Here is a 23,739-nt window from a genome sequence, read left to right as displayed (position 1 = left end):
TCCTTTGCATAAGGGCAGATGGGCATGTCTGTTTCTTCACCCTCACCCACTGTGATGGTGAGTCCTATGATCACCCCTTGCCCATCCTTTGTTCTTCCTGCACAAGACAGTTCGGAAGAGTGGCCTTCCTCATGTATGTGATGGTGCCGTCTGGTATCTGTTTCAGGGGGCACAGAAGAGCACCTCCCTGGACTGTCGTCTTCCTCAGACCAGTCCGAGAGCTCCTCTGGGGAGAACCAAGTGGTGGATGGAGGCTCTCAGGACCTTTCCCACTCGGAGCAGGATGACTCCTCTGAGAAGATGGGCCTCATCTCTGAAGCGGCCACTCCTTCTGGGAGCCCGGAGCAGCCCCTGTCTGACCTGGCCTCAGCTATCAGCAACTGGGTTCAATTTGAAGATGACACACCCTGGGCCAGCATGTCACCGACTCATAAAGAAACAGGTGGGACAGTTGGGAGGCTGAAAAGAGTTCTGGCTTAGGTCTGTGCTCATCAGGGATACTTTTCCATGAAAGGTGTGTACGGCTGCTAGGAGTCGACTTTATGTGCCCCGAAGCCCTGAAACACTGACCACACAGGAGAGAGTAGGCAGAGATCTCATCTGACTTAATTCTGTAATAGTTTTTGTTAACATAAACATATATGGGTTTATGTGTTCTGGATCATTTCCAGCCTTTTACCTTTTTCCCTGGCTGTTGACCTGTCTTTGGAAGTATGCATATTTATTTATCTGTTAGGGATTGAAAGTATACCTATTCAGCACCTAAACTGTAAGCTCCTTACACATAGAAATGAATGTTTCTCGAAGTGTGGACCAATGACCATCTCTAGTAGAGCAGCCAGTTAAACATGGATATTCTTATGTCCCAAACCTCTTGAATCCAAATCTTTAGGGTAGGCACTGTCATTAATGGTAAGTCTATTCTTTTGTGGGGATTTAAATATCCAGAAGTGCACTGGGGATCTTAGTGAAGGCAGAGGAATTGCTGGCCCTCACCCTGGTAACCTGGCTACTTATTGTGCATGGAAGCATACCAAGGGCGACTGGATAACCTTTGGGACTGTATCAGTTTTCTTTTTGCTGCTATAATAAATTACCACAAACTTAGTGGCTTAAAGAACACACTTTTATTTTCTTACAATTCTGTAGTTCAGAAGACTGACATGATGTTACCTGGCTGAAAAGAAGATGTTGTCAGCACTGCATTCCTTTCAGGAGGCTCTAGGGGAGAATCTGTTTCCTTGCACTTTCCAGCTTCTAGAGGCCACTCACGTTCCTTAATGCATGGCCTCTTCCTCTGTCTCCAAGCCAGCAATATTGCATCTCTCTGTGCCTTTGTTCTGTAGTCACATCTTCCTCTGACTGGCTTCTGCCCTGCCTCACTCTTCCATTTCTAAAGACCCTTGTGCTTACATTATAGTGTAATCACAGGATAATCCAAGATAATTTCTCCATCTCAACGTCCTTAATTTAAACACACTTGCAAAGTCCCTTTCACTATATAAGGTAACATACTCAGGGTATGGGATTAGGATGGACATCTTTGGGAAGACCATTATTTTGCCCACCACAGAAAACTAAGAGCAAAAAGCAAGGTTGGTATGTTTTTCTGTTGGTGGGTTAAATGTTTTGCTAATTTTAATTTTTAAAAATGATTCCTTTGTTTTTTTAAACATGTTTTTAACATCAGTAAAAACGATTTTAGGAAAATACAAAGCATAATTCTGCCATATAATAAGCACTTCCATTTTTGCATAATAATTTGCACATTAATGTATACTTTTTCGTATTTAACCATCCGATTTCTCAGTTACTTGTTGGTGTGGGAGCCACAACACTCAAAGCAGTGTGGATAAAATGACAGGTCCAGGCAGGCTTCCCAGTCTGGCTAGAGGGAACAAGTAAACTTTACTGGACACCTAACACTGGCATGATAGTGGGCTAATTAAGCATTTATACATGTGACGAGAAGTTACTGAACACTGGGCATTGAATCAGTACAGAAGTACGTTTCTCATTTTTAATAAGATATATGTACTGAATGCTTCCTCTGTGAGGCGGTATGTTCATTGCTTTAACTGCATCATCTCAGGCACTCAGTAGAGCAAGCTTATGAGGAAGGTGTTAATATTATATTCACTTTACACACCAGGAAACTGATACATTAGTGGTTTGAGAATTTGCCCAAGGCTGTGTGCTAGGAAGTGGCAGGAGAGAGCATGAAGCAGGCAGTTCCCAGGATCTCGGAACAGCCTATTGATGTTCGGTATTACATTTGCCTCCATCTTCCTGCTGGGGCTGTAGTTTCCTCTGCTCCTTCATTCCTGGGAGGCAGAGGAGGTGAGAGAGGGGTGGATGGTGTTTCTCCACTCATTTGCCCTGAAATGGCCATGGCTTCGGGTCATTGGTTATATTCTGGCGTTCAGATTCTTGCACATCTTCTTCATACCTTACCTTTAGCCTCAAAGATTGCTCAGAACTACTTATACTATAGACAGATGGGTCAAATTGCTTCAAGTCTTCACCCCTCATTTTTACAAAACTAACTGGGGTTAGTAGTAATTTTGTTTCCACCATCTGACTGAGGCTTGTTATTGAGAATGGTTTTGACTTAAAGTTAAAACCTCATCCTTTAAGGTAGCAGTTCCCAAAGTGTGGTCTCTAGATCTCTGGGGTTTCCCAAGACCCTTTCAAGAGGTCTCTGGGGTCAGAATGATTTTCATAATAATTCTAAGATGTTATGTGCCCTTTTCACTGCATTGCATTTACATTGATGGTGCAAAAGTAGTGGCAAGTAAAATTTCTGGCTACTGTGTACTTATACTAAAAAAAGTTAATTTCACTTAATATCCTTGATGAAGTAAAAATTATTGCATTTACTAAATCTTGATTCTTAAGTATATGTCTTTAATATTCTTTGTGACAAGTTGGGAAATATGCATACACTATACTTTTGCCCCATACCAAAGCGTAATGGTTGTCTTGAAGAAAAATGGGTGTCTAGGAAAAAATTGGGTTTAACATTTTTTAAATTAAAAGATCAATTAAAAAATTAAAATTATTTTAAAATTATGTTTTAGAATGAAAATAATTTTTAAAAAATCTTTGAACTAAGTATTAGTATTTTAAAAACAAGATCTAACCAACACTTGCATGACTACCACACTCGTTTCCTCTTAATCCTGGCCCTAGTTCAATAATATTTTTGTAGGTCTTCCCGCATTTGCTTGTAAGTCTCCCCCAGAGCACTTACTCAATTTTGCCCTAGATCACTGGTGTCCACTTGGAGAAAGCTATAAGTTGGCTAGGTGGCCAGCTTATATAAAATGAGTGGCCATCTGGTGCTTTTTAATCTGGCAATACAGAAATGAACTGTCCATCAATTTCTCATTTATCTACTCTTAAAAAAATGCTTCTCTTGGATTATTAATTTCCACCAATCAGATCTTGAACCTATTTTGGGCTACAGCTTCAGTATATCAAACTTTTTTTAGTACGGATAACACATGAATGAAATAGAATTGAGCAAGCAAGATATTTGATCTGTTGTATTTAAACATGCAAAAATTTGGAATCTGTGGTGAATGTGGAATATGTAGGTCTGTCTCCATGAATAGCAGGGAGTGAAGTTCAGCCAGAAAGAGGTCTCCATGGGAATTGATTTTTGACTATATCCATCTTCCCAGTCACATGAGTATCAACAGAACAAACTGACTTCCCTATAATTTAGCTGCAGTTTCTGAGTTTCTTTCAGTTTTATTCCCCATGTCCTATATGCCTCTACTAAATGCCCAGCACTTCTGATCAGACATCTTTGCATGAGGAGAAAGGGAAAAATGTGTATCTTGGACCCGTCCCATGCAGCCTCTCTGCGAATATCCTTTTATGAAAAGATTATGATCTTGGCTTAAGATAAATGAGGTGGGAGGACAAAAAAGGAGGATAAGTGGGACCAATTAGCGCCATTCCTAGTCTGGATTTCAGGAAGCACACAGTGGAGCCTTACTTAGACCACTGTTCTATCCCTTAACGTCCTGACTTGCAAAGAGAAGCTAGGAAAGAAAGGATAGCGTGCGCGCTCGTGTACACACACACACACACACACACACACACACACACACACGGAGTAGCCAGGTGGAGAAATGTTATCTGGGATATTCCTCTTCCTCCCCCTAGTTCTCCAACTGCCACTCTCCGCAGTTTTTCTGGCAGATGAAGAGGAGAAAATAAAAGAATTTCTCTTTTAACCTGTGCCACCTAAGAATAAAGCCAAGGGAGCTTTGGATTTCAGCCTGGAATGGGAATGTACCATTTGCCCTAATTAAAATGCAAGGAGGCTCTAAACACGGTGGAACTAGGGACAAAGAGACTGCCGTTAGTATAAATCTCTTATTTTTATGGCATTTAAAAGCTAGAAGCTGCACTGACTGGGGAGCTTAGAGAAGCCAGGGACTTGTTAGTCCCCACCCTGGTGACCTGGCTACTAACTGTTCACCGAGGCAAACCAAGGTTGATTGGATAACCTGGAGTAACAGCTAGTGGCGAAAACAACTCCAGAAATACTTAAATCCATCCAGGGAACAAGTTTCTTTTGGACTTCAACTAGGGCAGGATTTGAAGTGAAAAGTCCCATTGTGGTTGGTCTGGGACAAAGGAGATAGATTTCCCTCAGAAAAAATATTAATAAAATTCATTGAGTGGCAGATCCTTTTTACAAGGCAAGACAGCTGGCATCCATTCTTTGGCCCTGAGGATACTAAGATGGGAGGGCATATAAAATCATGCCCCTTGAATCTTTCATAAAGATTGTTTCCTTCATTAAAACCCCTGAAATTTGGTCAAAACCAAATGTGGAATTCATATCTCTTTGACTTAAGAAGACCACTTTGGCTCAGGCCATGTTGACAAATATTATCTTCAGAAAGATTTTTATTAGAATCTTAACTCAAATAATTAAGATTTAAATTAGCCATAAGAATACTGTTCACATCTGCAGTCTGAAGATGTCATGTGATCGATCTGGGTTACATGGTCAAAAATATCAAGACATTTAACTGAAAACTTGTTTGCTGAAACTTGAACTAACTGCATAGCTATTCTGCAGAACCAAAGTGTTTTTAGCTTCTGGGGAATCTGTTCAAATTAAAATTGAATCTTTATATCGCTCTCTAAAAAAATGTTTTTGAAAATGAACCTAAACCCAGGTGATGTTTTATTCACATTTGGGTTCTTTAGCAATAGTGTTTCTGAGTTTTCCTAGTGGCAAAAAGTTTTCCTAACTTAATGTTGTGCTGCCTCTTGCTTTAAAATTCCACTGTGCACCAGGAAGAATATAGCATTTAATTTACCTGTCACCTAAAATCTTCATAAAGATTCTCTCAGCGCAAAGGCTGATTTCACGTAGTATGTGCATTTTACAAGTGTGTGTGTGTGTGTGTGTGTGTGTGTGTGTATGTGTGTTTAGAATATGTTTGCAAATGCATGCAGACAAATTGACTGAAAGAGCAAAGTTCATCCCCAAAATAATTTTTTAAAAAAATGAGGCATTATTATCAGCACGAAGCTTCCTGTTCACTCATGTTACGCGCTGACCTTCCTACACGGACATGGCAATTTTACAGCAAGGCCAAGGCTGAATTGGACCCATTATGCAGATACTGCAGGATATGCATAATTACAAACACAGAAAAACTTTTATTTCCGGAACATTTGTCCCACAGCTCAAGCAATGCACTTGTATTCCCTTGTGTTTCAAATGTCTTCCCTAAACTCTTGGGCTAAGGCCTTCCCATTGTGTCTGGGGAAACTAATTATCTGGGATCAGAGAAAGAGCCACTTGTTTGGGGGTGGACCAGAGATGATGTCAGCCATTTAAGAGGGAGGCAGGGGTGACAGCTGAGAGACCTCTTCCCGAAGAAGGCTAGCCCAGTGGGTAATTTCTATTATGTTTTTCATTCTGGCTACTGGGGACGAGTGGTGGGTGGGGGTGGAGTGAGATCCCAACCATTTGGCGACTCTGTGGACCAGGCCCACTGCATTTGGCATGCATATGTATTTCCCTCCTCAACAGAGGAGGTCTTATTTTCTTTTAATACCTTGAATTGTTCTTCTTTGCTTTTAAATGCAATTAATGACCTTTCCCGAAGCCATCTGAGATAGCGATGTACTCAGGAATGAATTTTAACAGAGCCCTCTTCCTCAGGGCCTGATGCCTCTCTGCCTCTCTCCACTGGGCTCCATTTTGCTGACTGTTCCCACCAAGTTCATTACTGCTCTTGCTGTTTCCTTGGACCCTAGAGCTCTTCCCCCACATTTTCACTCAGACCTCTGCTCAAGCATCACTTCCCGCTCCCCAGCTTTTTTCTGCTTTAAATGTTTTTACAGCCCATGTCTTTACCTGGAAGTAGGCCAAATATATACATATATATATATACATACATATATATGTATGTATGTATATATACATATATATGTATGTATGTGTGTGTGTGTGTGTGTGTGTGTGTGTATATATATATATATATATATATATATATATATATATATATATATATATTTGTTTGTTCAATGTCTCTCTTCCCCACTAGGGGAAATGGACTTTGTCTACCTCATTTACTCTCTATCTCAGAATATGGTGCATGGATCTTAGTAGGTGCTCACTTAGCATTTGTTGGATTAACAAATGAAAAGATGAAAGAAGTACTATATGAAGCCTACTGTAGAACGACTAAGTGACTCATGTTTATGGGCCTACTGAGCTGTTGGGTAGAACTTTAAGGATGGCTTCCTCGGTAAAGTAGATTTTTTTTTTTTAACAAAATAGGCAAGGAAACTAGGCCAGCCTCTTCCCCATATACCCTTTTCTTATTAGCTATTATCAGTTTTTGATTTCTCATTGTTATATTCACAATGCATATACACACATATATATACATACATATACCACATGCATAAATATAGATACATATACACACAGGCATAACATATACACATAAAATAACACATACATACACCTACAAGCACATACATGCACAAACACACACATGTATTTTTTCCTGGGGACTGCCTTAAAAAGCACACTTCCAACTGTCCAATACATTTTTGTTGGATCTAAAGGTGCCATCATGCCATGGGGGAAGAAGGGAACTCTCAAAGATGGCTTTTTTCAGTTATCTAAAAGGGGCCTTAAAATATTTTATTAAAAGTCTAATATTATCCTTTTCTAGAGAGTGTGCTAGCTCACCCAGGCAGGTCTTGTGGCCTATCTCACCCTCAGTGTGGGACACAAAACATAATAAATTACCCAAGCATGCACTAATTAAATAGTTCATTCATGCAACACATATTTAGGTGCTGGGAAAGCAATTAGGAGAAAGTTGGCCCCCGTCCCCGCTCTCGCCAAGCTGAGGTTACCTAACAGTTGGCAGTCTGTTCCCGATGAAGCCTTCTCTGTTGAGAGGAGGAGATCCTCTGACCAGTCCTGGGACAGCTGCTTCTCAGTGCCAGCTGGGAAATAGCAGGGGAGCCACCCATGAAGACTGGAATTTGATCTATTTTGTTTTCATGGATGGTCATGTTTACAGTGTTGGAAAAATCATATAGCCCAAGTGAGTAGACATCAAAGTATAAATAAAGGACATGATATCAACATGTATATAAGTATTTAAAATTTTAATCTACCCAGGATCCCAAAGGATAAAAAAGAAAAGTATTGTATTAGCTGTATTGTTTTAGCTGACAACTTGCATGTTTATTATTCATTCAACCAATGATGCTTTGACCCAACACCCTCCCCCCTCCCCGCGCGTGCGCCCCCCCCACACACACACACTATGTGCCAGTCACTGTTCAAGGCACAGGGGATACAACAGAATATTCCTGTCCTATGGAGCATATGTTCTGCTGGGTGAGCCATACCAGAGATACAATAAAGAATAGACAGGATGTAAGTGTGGTAGATAATGTGGTAAGTGGGAAGGAGAGAAAAATGAGGCAAAACAAAGGGGTCAGGTTGAGGGAGGATGTGACATTTTACATAAGATCAGGGAATGACTCTGTGTGGTAACTTCTGCATGAAGAAGACTTTGGAGAATTTAAGGAGTGACCTTGCAGAAATTAGGAAAGGAGCCTTCTAGGTCGAAGGAACTGCAAGTGAGGAAGGAAGTGCTAGTGAGAAGGGAACTGCCAGTGACGCGTCTCTAAGGGGCTGCCAAGTTCCGGGTGTGGGAGTGGAGCGGAGGGAATTGGGGTGAAGAGGAGACAGGCAGAGCGGAGGTGGGGCCTCAGACCACGGAGACCCCTGGAGGGCATGGTGAGGACTTTGATTTTACTGCGGGTCAGACAGGAAACTGTTGAAGGGTTTTGAGCAGAGATGTGGTATGATCCGACCTAAGTTTGAACCGTAATTATATTAAAACTGTGGCTGCTATGTTGAGAACAAATTGAGAGGAGGACAGTGGAGAAGCAGGAAGACCGGGTGGGAAGCCACTGCCGTGAGCCAGGCAGGAGAGCAGAGTGGCCGGGACCAGGCTAGTAGCTTGGAGACGGTGGGAAGTGATTGGATTCCAGACGTATTCTGAAGGTAGGATGAACAGAAGCCGTGATGGACCAAATGTGAGAAGGATCAGGGATGACCAGAAGGTTTCGTTCTGAGCCCTTCATCATCTGAAAGGATGAAGGGCTTGGAGTAGAGGGGATGGCAGGACCTTAGTTTTGGACAAGTAAAGTTAGAGCTCTAAGTGGAGATTCAAGTAGTTTTGGACATATGTCTGGAAATAATAACTATCCTTTCACCCTTTTTCAGTACTCCCTTTGTGCCAAGCATTTTTCCAAGTCCTTTGTGGTTATTAATCTAATCCCCTTATGAGGTGGGTACTGTTTTTAGCCCCATTTTACAGGTGAAAACACAGAACAGATGGATTAAATAACTTGCCCCAGGCTACAGGGCTAGATCCAGGTTGTGAACCAGGCAGTCTCCATCTAGGGTCCTTGTGCATAATCTCATAGGAGAGGAGGAGAGGCAGATTTCTATCTATTTTTTCACCTTTTTTCCTTGCTGGATGGATGTGGCACGTCGTGATGACAGCAACCTGCTGCTCTCTGGCCCAGCTGTCAAAGGTCTGGCCCCTGGGAGAAGAGTTCAGGCTCCATATTTCAACTAATTTTGTGGCCTGAAGACATTCAATTCAAAAACCTAAATAAAATGATTTATCCAAGATTTCTAAGTGGATAAATAAATTATACTCATATAGACCAAATGAGAACAGTTTGTGAGATGGAGGGACTTTGCATCTCCCAGCTGCATTATTCTTAGTTTCTCTTTCAAGGGAAATATTGGAGTTTTGTCTAAGAAATGTAAAGATCTAATGTGAAAATATAAATAATTAAAATAGTTTCCTTGCTGAGTAATTGGAGTCTTTTGATGTGCGGTGTTAATAAGCTTTATTAACTATGTCACGGCACATATTTTAAATGTACATTATATATTTTAAATGTATATTAAATTTTTATTTTTTAATAAAAGGAACATATTTTATATGTATATTAAATTATAAAGAACAATAGTACAACCTATCACCCAGTTTAATAAATAGAGTATGGCCATCACCCAGAAGCTGCCATGTTTCCCTCCTCCTTCCAGACATCTCCTTCACTCCCTCCTAGATCACCACTTTCTTGGGTTTTGTGATAGTAATTGCATTACTTTTCTTAACAGCTTTCCTACCTACACATGCATTGAGAATGATATAATTGAGTTTCACCACTTTTTGAACTTTATATAAATGAAATAATACTGTATGTATTATTTTATGGCTTGCTCCTTTAATACAACGTTATGTGAGATTTTTCCATGTTACTGCCTGTAGCTATAGTTCCTTTAGTTTTTATTGCCGTGATTTCCATTATATTAATATACCGCAGTTCATTTATCCCTTTCTGTTATTGATGGATATTTGAGTTGTTTTTACTTTTTCGCAGTTAAGAATGTGCTTCTATGAGCATTGTTTTTGTTTTTCTATGAACATTCTTAACATAAATCCTGGTGAACATACTTGTATATGCAAGGGATTCTCTTGTATAAAAACTCAGAGGGGGGAAACTGCTGTGCTATAGGGTGTTTTTATCTTTAACTTTATCACATAACATCAATTTACTCTCTTGTCAGCCATATATAAGAGAGGCTGTGGCCCCACTTCCTCACCTTGGTTGTCATAGTTTTCTGTTTGTCATGAGGAGGCAGGAAGAAAGGGAAGTGGAGAGTAATGGTGTCTCATATGGTTTTATTTGCATTGTGTAGATTATTAGATTTTCTAGTTTACTAGATTGCATTTTCTAGTTAATGAGGTTGAGCATCTTTTTTTTTTTTTCATTTGGGTTTTTTCCTTCATAAAATGCCTATTCAAGTATATTCTTATTGGGGTCTTTCCCTTTTTCTTGCTGATTTCTAGACGTTCCATGTGGGTATGATGTATGGTAGATATTATCTCCTACCCTGTGGATAATCTTTTCACTCTGTGGTACTTTTGGTGAAAAGAAGTTCTTAATTTTAGTGATATGAAATTTGTTTATTTTTCTTTTATGCTTAGTGCTTTCCGTGTCTTGGTAAAGCAAATCTTTTCTCTATCCTGAAGTCATGAGCATATTTAGCTACATGTCTCCTGAAATAGTTTTTGTGTAACCTTTCACACTTTGACATTCAGTACACTTAGAATTGATTTTTCTGTATGGTGTGAAGTAAGAGTCTAATTTCATTTTTTTCATATAGTATTTTTCAAATATTATTTCTGTTATTTAAAATATATATTTATATTATTAATTTTTAAATTATATTAATAATCTAAATTGTGTGATTTTGCTCAGTAATATGAGGGAAAAATCCATGGTAGGATTTTGATTGAGAATGCAATAAATCTGTAAACCAATATGGGGACAATTAATATCTTTACAACATTAAATCTTTCAATCCCTAAATATAGTATATTTCTTCATTTATTTAGGTCTTCTCTACAATCTATTAATAAACTTTAGAGTTATCTCCTCTGAGCTCTTACACATCTTTTGTTAGATTTTTACTATATATGCTTTATATGTTTTTGTTGATGTTATTTTCCTTCCTTTTTTTTCTTTTCTTTTTTTTAACGAGGGCACAGCTCACAGTGGCCCATGCGGGGATGGTGTCACTAGCACCACACTCTAACCAACTGAGCTGACCTGTTGATGTTATAAATGCTATCTTGTTTTAAATTTTATTTTCTAAATACTTTTCGCTGTTTTTCATAAATGCAATTCGTTTATATATATATATATATACATATATATATATATATATATATGTATATATATATATATATATTTTTTTTTAAATCACAAGTACCTTGCTAAAATTATTACTTTTATAATTTATTAGTAGGCTCTAATTACATTAATTGCTTTTGTAATGTTAACCCATACATTCTTACCAGGGTGGATTTACCCCCAAGGGGGCTGAAAATAGTTCTTGGGTTGCCAAGAAATTTTTTATGTGTGCAACATAGCTATATACACAGTATATAATAGACATACAATATATCTTGGTATCAGAATTCAAGGGGAATTGATAAATTGGACCTCATCAAAATTAAAAATTTTAGCTTTGCAAAAGACCCTGCTAAAAGGATAATGCGACAAGCTACAGACAGAGAGAAAATATTTGCAAACCACATACGCAACAAAGCAGAAGTATTTAGAATGTAGAAAGAAACCTCAAAACCCAACAGTAAAAAATGGAAACTTATGTTCATAAAAACCAGTACACAAATGTTCATGGTACCTTTACTCATAATAGTTAAGAACCAGAAACAGCCCGGATGTCCTGTGACAGGTGAATGGTTAAGCTAACTGTGGCACATTCATACCATTACTGCTCAGCAATAAAAAGGAAGGGAATGTTGAACAACATTCAGCACCTTGACTGAATCTGAAGGCATTATGCTGAGTAATAAAAACCAATCCTGAAAGGTTACATGCTGCATGATTCCATGTATGCAGCATTCTTGAAAAGACAAAATGATCGAAATGGAAAACAAATTATTGGTTGCCAGGGGTTAGGAACAGGGCATGAGGACAAGAGGTGGGAATGGATATAAAAGGGCAACAAAAACTGTTCTGTATCTTGATTGTGGGGGGAGAGGGGCTACACAAATCTACAAACTAGTAACATTTCATCCAACTAAACACACACACACACACACACACACACACACACACACACACACGAGTCCATGTAAAACTGGGGAAATGGGAATAAGACTGGTGGATTGTATTAACGTCAATTTCTTGGTTGCGAGATTCTTTTGGGAGGAGGGGAGGAATTCCAGGGGCAGAGGATGATTAGGGGGAAGATGTGTAAAATGCTCCTTACAGGGGCAATAAAGAAAAAAAGTTGAGACAGGGTGTATTAGAACAACCTTTCATTCATTAGATAAAGCCAATTTAGTAACGATGTAATCATCTGTTTCATAATTCACTAGATTCTCTTTGATAATGATTTATTTGAGATTCTTCTATCTATGTCCATGTTGGGACTCATCTATAACTTTCATTTTGGAGAATATAAGTATAAATGAGGTACACTTTGTCAGGTTTTCATGTCAGGAAATGCTAACGTCATAGAGTGAATTTGTGAGGGATCCTTCTTTTTCTGTACTCTGGAAGAGTTAATGGAAGATTGAAATTTTTTTTTTCCTTTAAAGTTTGGTAGAACTTTTCAATAAAACCACCTGACCTGACATTTTCCTTATGGGAATATTTTAAGGTCTGATTCATTTTATTCCATGGTTATTGGGTAAGTCAGGTTTTTAGTTTGCTTCTTGAATCAATTTTGGAAAGTTGTGTTTGCCTAGGTCTACAGTTTATCTATGTTTTCAAAGGTATTGGTGTAAAGACATTCACTATTTCCCCTCATTGCCTCATTTATACATATATATTATATATATATGTGTATATATATGTGTGTATATATATGTATATATGGCATTTGTAATATATATGTGTATATATATATGGCATTTGTAATTATGTACACTTTTTCGTTCTTAATGTTATTTGTGCTCTCTTTTTTCTTTGACAATTTTTCAAATAGTCTTCTCAAAGAATTATTTACCTATGTATGTTTTTAAAAAGTGCAACAATTTATGTTTTTATGTTTATTTACTTCTTTCTAACAATCTTTGGTTTATTGTGTTCATCCTTTTGTAACTTGATAAGTAGGAAGCTTATCATATTAAATTTAAGTTCTTTTCTAATAGAAGTGTGCAACTTTCCCTGATAATACTGCTAACCTGCATTCTTACAGTTTTCATATATAGTAATTTCATTATTGTTTGGTTTTGAATATTTTCTAGTATTCATTGTGATTTCTTGTTTGACCAATGAACCATATAGGGAAGTATGTTTGTTAATTTCTAAATTTTTTCAAATTGTCTTATATCTAGTTTAGATAAATACGTACTAGTTATCTGGTTTATATAACTGGTTTAGATAACTCTGCATTTAATTGTATTATGATCAGTGTTCATAGTCGGTTAGATAACAGTTTTTTTAAATTTGTTAAAACTTCCTTCATGTCAGTGTGTGGCCACTTGTCATAAGTGTTCTAGGTGTGGTTATGAAGAATATGCATACTTCACCTGTTGAGTGCAATGTTCTATGTATGACCATTAGATCAGTTTGTTCACTCTGTTGTTTATATATCTTCCATTTCTTTGATTTTTTTTTTCCTACTTGATCTACCAGTTACTGAGAGAGATATAATTTTATATCTCCCATTATGATGGTGGACATTTTTTGATTTCTGTACTTTTGTCCATTTTTTGCATTAACAACTCTGAGGCTGTGTGTGTGTGTGTGTGTATGTTATATATATTATATATAATATTATATATATTTATAATATTAGGTTGGTGCAAAAGTAATTGTGGTTTAAAAGGTTAAAAATAATTGCAAAAGCCTAGTTTGCACCAATCTAATAATTATATATATCTGATGAATTAAAATTTTATCACTTTCTTGTAGTTCTCTCATAATGCTTTTTGCTTTAAAATTTATGAAGTGTATAATATATAGTTATTTTTTCATTAATATTTTGTCTTGTATGGCTTTCCCATCCCTTTACTTTCATCATCAATGAATCTTTATATTTTAGATATGTCTTCTATAAACAGCATTTTGGATTTCATTTGTATATTCAGTCTGACAGTCTAAACATCATTTCTTTGAAAGTAATCTTATTTAAGATCTTCTCTTTTTCTTTGGTCTTATATAGTTTTGATGTCCACCTGTGGAGTTGTTTTTGGTTACCCTGCTTGCAATACCTTAGGATTTCTAAGCTGATAAATAAAAATTTTCATACATTCTGGGGAACTCTCAGCGAGCATTTTTTCAAATATTGTCTCCCATTCTTTCTCTCTGCTCCTTAGGAACTCAGATTAGGTATCTAGGAGACCTTCTCACTCTGTCTTTCCTGCATTTTAATTTCTTTTTCATGTTTTCATCTGTTTGTCTTTTTGTGCTGTCCAGTCAATTTTGTATGTGTAGTAGTATTTTTTCCTTCTCCAGAAGTTTATTTCCTTCTTTTTCAACTCTATATGCTCCTTTCTCATGTTTTCAATTTCTTTTCTTATTTCCTTGAACATATTAAACACACTTACATTTTCTGCTTAATAATTCTAGTGTCTGAATTCTTTGCAGGTTTGATTCTGTCTGCTTCTTCCTCCCTCCACATCACTTCTTCCCCACCACACACACCTTGTTGGCACTTATTCATGGTAACTTGATTTCTTATGTGTTTCATGATTTATTTATTTGATTTTTTTTTAAAACCATATGCACATCAACTTAGGAACTTTCTGTCTGGAAAGGCTGGTTGTAAGGTATCTTCCTCCAGAAAGGACTAGTATTTGCTTTTCCCAAGTGCCTGAGGCCACTACCAACCTGGAAATACTTCACCTAGTTCTCAGATTGGAGATTTTACAGAACCACAAAAGTATAATAGTTTTAGGTGCAAACCCCTATGTGGGACAGCTTAGGGTTATAAATTCTCAACAGATTTTTTTCTCTCATCCCTGCATCTAGGCTTAAGGAAGACAATTTTTTTTTTTGCTATCCCCAGCTTGGGGGTGGGGCTTATTCCAAATCTGTCCTTTGACTAAGCCCTTGGGAAATTCTAACTTTATGTGTCAAATCTTCTGTTAGATTTTCCATCTTGGGCTTACCCTTCTTTTGTTTCTCTTTTGCCTTCTTTACAAGATTTTAAAAATTCCAAATCAAATGTCTCCCTAGTTTGTTCAAAATCCTCAGGGTATGAAAATCAGGTTGTGTGTTCTGCTTATCATTTCTGGGTTCCAGCTTTCGTTTGGCCTCTGAGAATTCTTTACTCTCTAGCTCACCCTATAATGCATTTTCAATAATGTTATTGCATTTTATTTGTCAATGTAAGAATGTCCAAACCTGTAGAGAATTATAATAAGTCATTTGAGCCAAACAGAGGATACACCTGGCAGCAAGATCTCTATAGACAGAGAAAAAGGAAGAAATGACCATTTGCAGTTTCTTTTATGCATTGGAATTAAGGAAGGAATGTAAGGAAGACTACATGAAGGTGGGAGATATTACAAGATAGTTAATAAGGTCATGCTTTAGAAAGAGGGATCTGAAAAGAGGCATTTCAAAGGTGTGTTAACCTAGATGCACAGAAACAATGGACAGAGCTTGTTTAAGGCAAAGAAAAGCCTTTTTCTAAAGATGTTATATGCTTGGGACATGACTATCCACGATGAACCTACCCAGTTAGGAATTTAGGATCATATCACCCTGTGAGGCGTCTTTCCATAGTACCCTTCTTTTTCCGCCCCCCATCCACAGTGGTATTGAACTGTAAGTACTCCAGACAGAGAAAAGAACTTATATATCTTATAAATGCCTGAGAGAATACAGAATGAAATTCGCTATAATTTTATATTTTGTGCCATGTTATGAATATTACTATTTATTCTTTCTTCCCTCTTAAATCTCAATTTTCTCTTCTTGTTTCTTAACTCTATAATTTTGATTCCCCAGCCAGAAGAACTGACTCAGTCTTTTTGGGCAAGCTACTTAACCTCTGAATCTGTTTCCTATTGTGTAAAATAAGACCATGGCCTATCTCTTGGGATTGATAGCTGGGATGAGATAACATTTGTAAAAGTGTCTGACATTTCATGGGTACTCAATAAATTCTAGTTTCTTTTTTCATTTTTCCTTCCCTGCCAACACTATTTTTGGCACTTGTTTTCAGTACTTGTCAGTAAATTTGCAGTAAGATTTTTATGCAGCAAAATGGAGAAGCTTTGTGGAAAGCAATAAACTGGACAAGTTCGGGACATTAGAAAACTTGATTTTTTTTTTTTAAAAGAAACTTTCCAAAGTGGTTTGGAAAGGCTTTATTTGGTGCTCAGGGCCAAGGAGATAAAGCCAAGCCCTATACATTTCCCCCTTAAAGATATTTTTCTTTGTATCATAGGTCAGCAGCCCCAGTAAATGTCCAATTGTATATTCATGATGGGCAGAATCTCCGGTTACAGTCAAACTCAAAGCAAGCAAAGGCATATGACATCCATATGCAGATAGATAGATAGATAGATAGATAGATAGATAGAGATATATATTCACATATTTTATATATCTATACATATATATTCACATATCTACTCTTATTTCTTAGCAGTGTAAATTGGTGAATTTTCTTGAGATTGTTGGTATGCAATTAAAAATGGGAGGGAATGGAAGGGTAAGGGTGGAAGACTCACATAGTTTGGGTTTGAATGGAGGTGAAATCTAAGTTTAAAAATAAAGTAAATCCTGAAATTACTCATTCTTTACTAAGTTTTTTGTTTGTTTGTTTGTTTATGTTTTTGATTTGAGGGCCATGAGACCTTAGTTGTGGTACTGAATTTCATACTGACTCACAGTGGGGTCTGTTGAAATTTCATACTGACTCACAGTGGGGTCTGTTGACTCACAGACAATTGCTTTTCCCTGTCTATCATGGAGTGATATTTCCTGTTCTTCCTTTTCTTGTGTGGCGGTTGAGATTTCATAGGATCTGAGCAACATCAAAGTAAGACAGGCACTAAAGGTAAACCAAGCACAACTATTTATACTGTATGCTTTTGGTTTCTGGTCTGTCCCCAGGCCCACCATTGACCATGCCCTGCTGGATGTGCCCTTCCTTCAACTCGCTGGGCAGATGCCCTCCGACCTCCGAGAGCAGCGGCACCACGCATTCTGAAGACACCAGTAGTCCTAGTTGTGGCCCCTCGTACACAGACCTGCAGCTCATCAGCGCAGAGGAGCAGATGAGTGGCCCGGCTTCTGGGGCTGACTCGACAGGTAAGATGGAGCACCAAGCCAGAGGGCTTGGCAAATCCCTTTTGGTGACCTGTTGCCACTCTCAAGGTCTCTGTAGCCATCTTTGTTTAAAGAATGAGTTCAAGCATAGTCATCCAGTTGAAAAGCTGGAATCCTGAGGGATTCAAAATTGCTTTGGAAAAAAAACACATACACAGATTGGCTGATTGGTTGGCAGATGATTAATATTGGGAAACTGCTTGACAGTATATGTCAATGTGTTATTTTCTGACGAATCGGTACAAGTACTACTGTTCTCTGTCAATTTCATTTCTTCTTGGATGACGGAACTATATGTAATATGCACAAGGCTGAATCTTTCCTCCTACCACCCACACGTCTTCCCTCTTCAGCAAGAGCGAGGGAGATTTAAGCAGAGAAAAAGTAAATGTCATGTGAAGTGGAATGAGGGTCAGGACTCAGTCCCCATGTCTAGAGTACAAATCATTTTGCAGTTTTGTTTATTCTGTTGTGCCTGAACTGAGCTGTACATTGGTCTGTAATATCCCGTGGTCTATTTATTAAATGTCCGGTAGGCGTAGGATGGAATGCTGGCTGGCTTTGGGGTGGAAGGCGGGCCTGTCAACAAGCACCGTGCTATGCGTTAGGGTTAGGACATCGTGGAAAGGATATTGTGTGTTCTTCGTGTTTGGTTATTTGGCCCGAGAGATTGGTTTCCTCTGAAAGTGATGGAGTTCCTGGTATAGCTTCTCTGTGCATGAAATGACCCAGTATTGTCCAATAATATTTGTATTTTTTTCTCAAAAAATGTTGTTTAGGAATTTGTCTCTGGATCAGTTTTCAAACATGGGTAACCATTTGCCCTCGTGTTGTGTGCTGGGCGGGGGGTGGGGGAGCAGGGCCCGGTGGGGTGCTACAGGAGCAAGAGCGATCCCTCTTGCAGACTAACAGGTTCAGACAGGGTTTAGTGTGGTATTTGATAATATTGCAAGGAATCCTAGTTTATCACAGTTTGTCTTTACAAGCCACAGTTCTGTACAGCATTTTGTTTTCACGGACACTCTCTCAATTCTGGTTGATCTCCATGGCTGATGATCCAGTCAGTGGCTGAAATATGCCCCAAACCCCCCTCTTTACTGTGGGAGCATTTCACGGGTGGGCAGGCACTGTCAGGAGCTGAAGCAGTGAGGAAGATAGGCTGTGCTTGCCTCCTCCTTCACCTCTCCTTGCTCTCAGCCTCCTTCCCATGAGGATCCAGACGATGTGTCGGTTAAGAGCACACACACTGAAGTCCGAATTCTCAGGTTCAAATCCTCATTCAGCCATTTGCCAGCTGTGTAACCTTAGGCAAAATCCTGAATATCTTTCCGACTCAGTTTCTTCATCTGCAAAATGGGGATAATAATAGTACTTAATTCACCAGGTTATTATCAGCTCTAAGTGAGACAATTTCTGCAGCACAACTTACACAGTGCCTGACACAGAATAAGTGATCCTTGGGGATGCAACCTTTCTTCTCCTGCCCCAGGGTTCCTAGTGCTTTAGAGAGCTGGAAAATGGGCTATGCGCTGCAGGAAAAGTCAGGATCTCTGGCTCAGATTCCTTTGTTCAGTGGCCTCTCAACTGAGGTGAAAATTGTTGTAATTCCTGGAGGTTCAGATGATGAAAATCAGAGTCCTAGCGTGAACTGGACATTTTTATTTTGCCTCCAAAGCTTATAATTATTTTCAGTATCTTTTCTAACAGTGTTACACTTCACACTGAGAAAGCCTCCTCCCTGCTGTTTTGGTCAGAGTCCTGGCAGGAAGCAGATGGAACCCTCAGAAGGGTTTATCTGAAGAGAGTTTAATGAGAGGACTTCTTACAGAGGCAGCAAGAGCTAGAAGGATGGAAGAAGGGCTGCCCCACACATGCTCTGGCCAGAGAAAGGACAGAGCCACGGCCAGAGGTTTGCTGAAGTGGGGAGAAATGGGGGAATGAAACACCCAGGCCTTGTGCTGGGGCTTCTCATCGGCAGATCCCAGCTCAAAGCCAAAGGACTGAGAGGTCTGGTGAGGCAGCCCACAGAGGTCAGCCACCGGGTCACAGAGCAGGTGGAGAAGGGTGGAAAATGGATTTGGGGTGAGGGGTGACAGTGAAAAAATGGAGAATTGCCAACACACGCTAATCCCCACCAAGAACTGAATGGCCCGTAGGCTGGGGTGACTCCAGAGACGCAGATGCAAAACCAGGACTGGAGAATGATGAATGATGCTCTCTCTTGGTTCTTTCCTTCAGTAGGAGGCATTTTCTGTGGCTACAGGGAGCCTGGAGGTGTGGTCTCCTGGGCAACCGTCCTCTTTTGCAGAAGTAGTAATACTCATAGCCAAGACTTACTGAGTCTGTGCTGTGTGCCAGGTGTGTATTTTCTGGCCTTGACAAAAATCCTGCCAGACAGGTGTCATTCTCCCCATTTCCTAGTTGACGCTCTGAGTCTGTGAAAGGTTAAGAAACTAGTCTGAGAGAACACCACTAGGAAATGGGTGAACCTGGATTTCAGTCAAAGATCCAAAGCCTTTTCCAGTGGTTCCCAAACCTGGTGATGCCCCCAGAGTCATCAGTTATCAGTTTGCTGTGTTACCTTCCACACCTTCTGTACACGTAGGTATAGAGGATGCATATAAATATAAATTTATATTTCTGTTGTTGTTGTTGTTGTTGCCTTGGGGGTTATTTTTTACCTAAATAGGATCAAGATGTGTGGCAGGCAGAGCTTGAGGAAGAAGCTAATATTTTCTTATCATCTGAGTGTTTACAATGGCTGCTGGGAGGCCACAGCATCGTGGTAGGTAAACAAGTTTCTAGACACTGCATTGTGAAAAGAAATACTGTAAATCTTTAATAAGGAAAGGGCCCAGGTGGGCCCAGGCACCAGGGAAGGCCTCCATCTGCTTAGGATGGCAGTCTTCCTTCACATCTCACCTCCACCTATTCTTCCAGGCCCAGAGGTGGCAAGCGGTGTCTCCAGGGTCCTGGGAAAATGAGACACAGTGGCTTGGAGAGCAGTTCCCCAGGCCATGTAGACCGTGTCTGGATGCAGCCCCTGCTGTGGGAACCCCAGGTGGCTCTTCCTGAACACCCTGACCTATGAAAAGCCATTAACTCACCCTGGGTCCCAGGATGGAAGGAAGATAAGGAAAAAACCAGGTTTAGGAGAATGACCAAGTGCTTCTAAGCCTCTGTTATTTATCCGTCTACCCAAGCAGTAAGCTATGGAGAGCTTCAAAGATTCTGTACACATGGAGAGCTCCCCAGCCAGGCCTGTGACAGTGCCCTGTACTTCTTGCTAATCTTTTTTTATTTTTTTAAGTTTAATAGTTTTATTTTTACAGGGAAAACAAGCATAATTGAGAAATAGCTAAATTCCTCAAACGACACTCATGGAAAGCCTTTGTAGTTCCACAGCAAACCCACAAGAAAGCCAGTACCATTCTGCCTTGCAGCAGCTTAATGAAATAACAAACAGCACCCAGGAGGAAAGCAACCGTGTCACACACAGCTTGGAAACCCAAACCTGTAAACTCCTGGCAAATGTCACTGCATTTACAGGGAGAGGAAAAAACCTTACATTATTCGTTAGTTGTTGTTGTTGTTGAAGATTTCATTGTTTGAAACTTTTAGGGGAATCAATTCCATTTAATAAACTTTTGTAAAATGCTACAGAAGCTGAGGGGTCCAGGACAAACATCGGGGCAGCAAGGGGCAAGGCTGGCAGGAATTTCTCATCAAAAAGTATAAATGAGCTTGTCCCTTCATCAAGCTCTGGGCCACACTTAGGTTTTTCCAGATTTTTACGGAGCCAAGTGCCTGTTATCTCTCAGTGCCCAGAACCTGGAAGGGGGCAGGGCCAGCCTAGAAGCTGGGGTCTGACAGACACCACCAGTCACAGCTGCCTTTCACAGATTTCCACCTCCCAGAGCCACCCTGGGGCCTGGAATCCTATTTATCTGTCTGTTGCCTTGGGGTAGGTGACAACCCCCGCCCCACTTTTGATTGTTTGCATCTGAAGCTCTGATTTAGGGAATCTGTCACATAGTTTTCAACTCCTTCTCAGTGAGGATTATTAAATGTGCTGCTGCTCCTCAGCTTCTCCAAGTGACCCAATTTCTTCTGCAATTGTTTGTTTTCTCGCAAAACTGAACTTGGATACATGTATACACAGAGAAAAAAATAATGTCTTGTTTTCACTGTTGTTTTTTTAAATTGAAGCCTCCCCAAACAGGACATCACTCCCTGGCTTGAATTGTGGTAGTTTGTGGATATGTCCCCCACCAAGGCCAGAACTCAGAAAACTGAATCTTTTCATCCTCATTCTTGGCCCTTTCCTCAAAGATATGGAACAAGTCATCTTTGTCCTTTTTGTCATAAGCCTTGAGGAAGTTGTGGAGATTCTCCTTCCGCATCCTCGGCAGACCCCGATGTCAGTCTTGTCATTGGGTCCCATGGGTTTGTGGGACAGGTCGATCACACCCCGTCTCTGGGAGAGCCCTCCTTCGAGGCTGGATGGTTCATTCCGGGTAACCTGAATCCCTCTGAGGCTGTGGAGCAGATTCTCATCTGTGTCTCTTTCCTCCGGGCATATCATCTCCCCAGAGCTTCCCTCCCTCATCCAGGAAATGGGGTGCACGTCCTTGCCCAGGTAGGGTGACAGAACATGAGTGAGGGTGCTTCGCACAATGCCAAGTGCGGCGGGAATAAAGGACAATTTCTAGCTTAATGGCTCTGTGCCTCATTTCCCTCTGATGTGGGAAGTGAGGATAATTACTGTCTATTCCTTTCTTGCCCCAAAGAAGACTGTAAATTACACGCGTGGTGGGATGGGATCTGAGAGGGGCTTTGCGGTTGGTTGTCAGCAGTGAGAGGTAGGTCAATGCAGAGGCCTGCAGGGGCTTCAGCATAGGCGGAACTGCCTTGGGGAGACAGTTGTCATTTATCTACCCCTCACCCCACACCATTTAGCATTGTGGAGGGAAGTCAGGGGAGAAGCAGAGGTCTCTCAGCCCAGCTGGCCCAGGCTTTCCCTGGCAGCGGGGTATGTGAAGAAGCCACGGGGGCAGATGCTCCGTGATTCATCTCCTGTGTGGAGAGGGGTTCTGGAGGCCCAAGCCCAGCCTGTTGGCCTTGGCCCCGGGGCTCGCCCGGCACAGCCACAGCTTCCCCGTCATCTGAGGCAGGCAGGGGTTTGGCAGCCCCACACGGCAATCCTGATTCCCAGCATAATTGTGGAGGGAAAGACGGAGCAGCCTACACTCTCTTCTCATCTTCTCACCAGAGGGATAATTGGAAGAGGAAGGCAAACAAATCCCCTAGCCTTGGCCAGACCAGAGTGTGGGGCAGAGCTGGACAGCAGTGCTGATGTTTGCTCTGGGGTCCAACTCTCCAGAGCAAATGGCAGGAGAACTGGGAAGAAGCAAGATCCCTGGTAACACTGGCTGCCTCTCTCACCCCCCATCTCCCCAGCGTCCCCTTTCCCTAGATGACAGGCACATCCTGTCATCTTCACAGTGTGGCTCTGTAATGCCACTAGTTCTACATGGATGGATAAACAGTAAGAGGGTCGAGGGAATAAAAACAAGTCTTCTGCCTTTGAAGCCCATTGCAGCCAGGAACAAGAAAACACAAATGTTCGCAATGGCATAAGCTGCTGGTAAGTGGTGGGCTTCCATTTTGGTTTTCTTTTAAGCACGAGGAAAGTGTAGATTTAAGTGTGGGATTATAATGCTCAGGCATATGCAGAGCGAGGAATGACAACACTGAGTGAAGCACATAGCAGGTGTTTGATGATTGCTGAATGGACCCATGAATGAAAGGAGTGAGATTGCAGGCGGTGAGTCCTCTGCAGCCCAGACGTCTGTGTCTTGTTTGGATTTAAGAGTCCAGCATTTCTCTCAAGTGTGTCCCGTGCAGCAGCCCAAGAAATACTGGGATGCTGGCGCCAGTGTGTTAGGTCATACTATGCTCCCTCTGTTGAAGGTTCATAGTGTCAATTAGCTTATTAGAGACTAGAAAATACCTGAAATTATGTGTATGTATGTATGGACCTACATATATGTATAATTTATGCTTGTATATGTAAATACATACATATTTACATATATAAATAAATTTAGTCTTCCATTAATCCATACTGCCTACTGGTCACCTGGTACAGAAACCTTAACATACATATCGGCAAACTTGGAAGTGCATGCGGTTGCTACAGTGTTAGGAAACCAGAGAAAGCAGAAAGAAATATTTTGACAAACTTTTCTGGATTTACAGAGTTAGCGTTACTTGGTGACAGGCCCGGCTACATTTCTCTGACTTTTTTTTTTT

At 40.2% G+C, this 23,739-nt stretch overlaps 1 protein-coding gene across 4 annotated transcripts in view; it reads left to right on the top strand.

Moving 5' to 3' along the window:
- Window positions 1–23,739, top strand: part of STON2 (stonin 2) — a 127,173-nt gene that overhangs the window by 36,281 nt on the left and 67,153 nt on the right. For all 4 annotated transcript variants that reach the window (XM_074327088.2, XM_074327087.2, XM_074327085.2 and 1 more), the window contains exons 3-4: window positions 167–442; window positions 17,209–17,406. In XM_074327088.2, the coding sequence (XP_074183189.1) occupies window positions 167–442; window positions 17,209–17,406 (474 nt within the window). The remainder of the gene's footprint in view (window positions 1–166; window positions 443–17,208; window positions 17,407–23,739) is intronic.

Source organism: Rhinolophus sinicus, chromosome 3, assembly GCF_057876585.1.
Source record: "Rhinolophus sinicus isolate RSI-liver-muscle chromosome 3, RSI-T2T, whole genome shotgun sequence".
In the NCBI taxonomy this organism is placed as follows: domain Eukaryota; kingdom Metazoa; phylum Chordata; class Mammalia; order Chiroptera; family Rhinolophidae; genus Rhinolophus; species Rhinolophus sinicus.
This window is presented reverse-complemented; position numbering and strand designations above follow the sequence as displayed.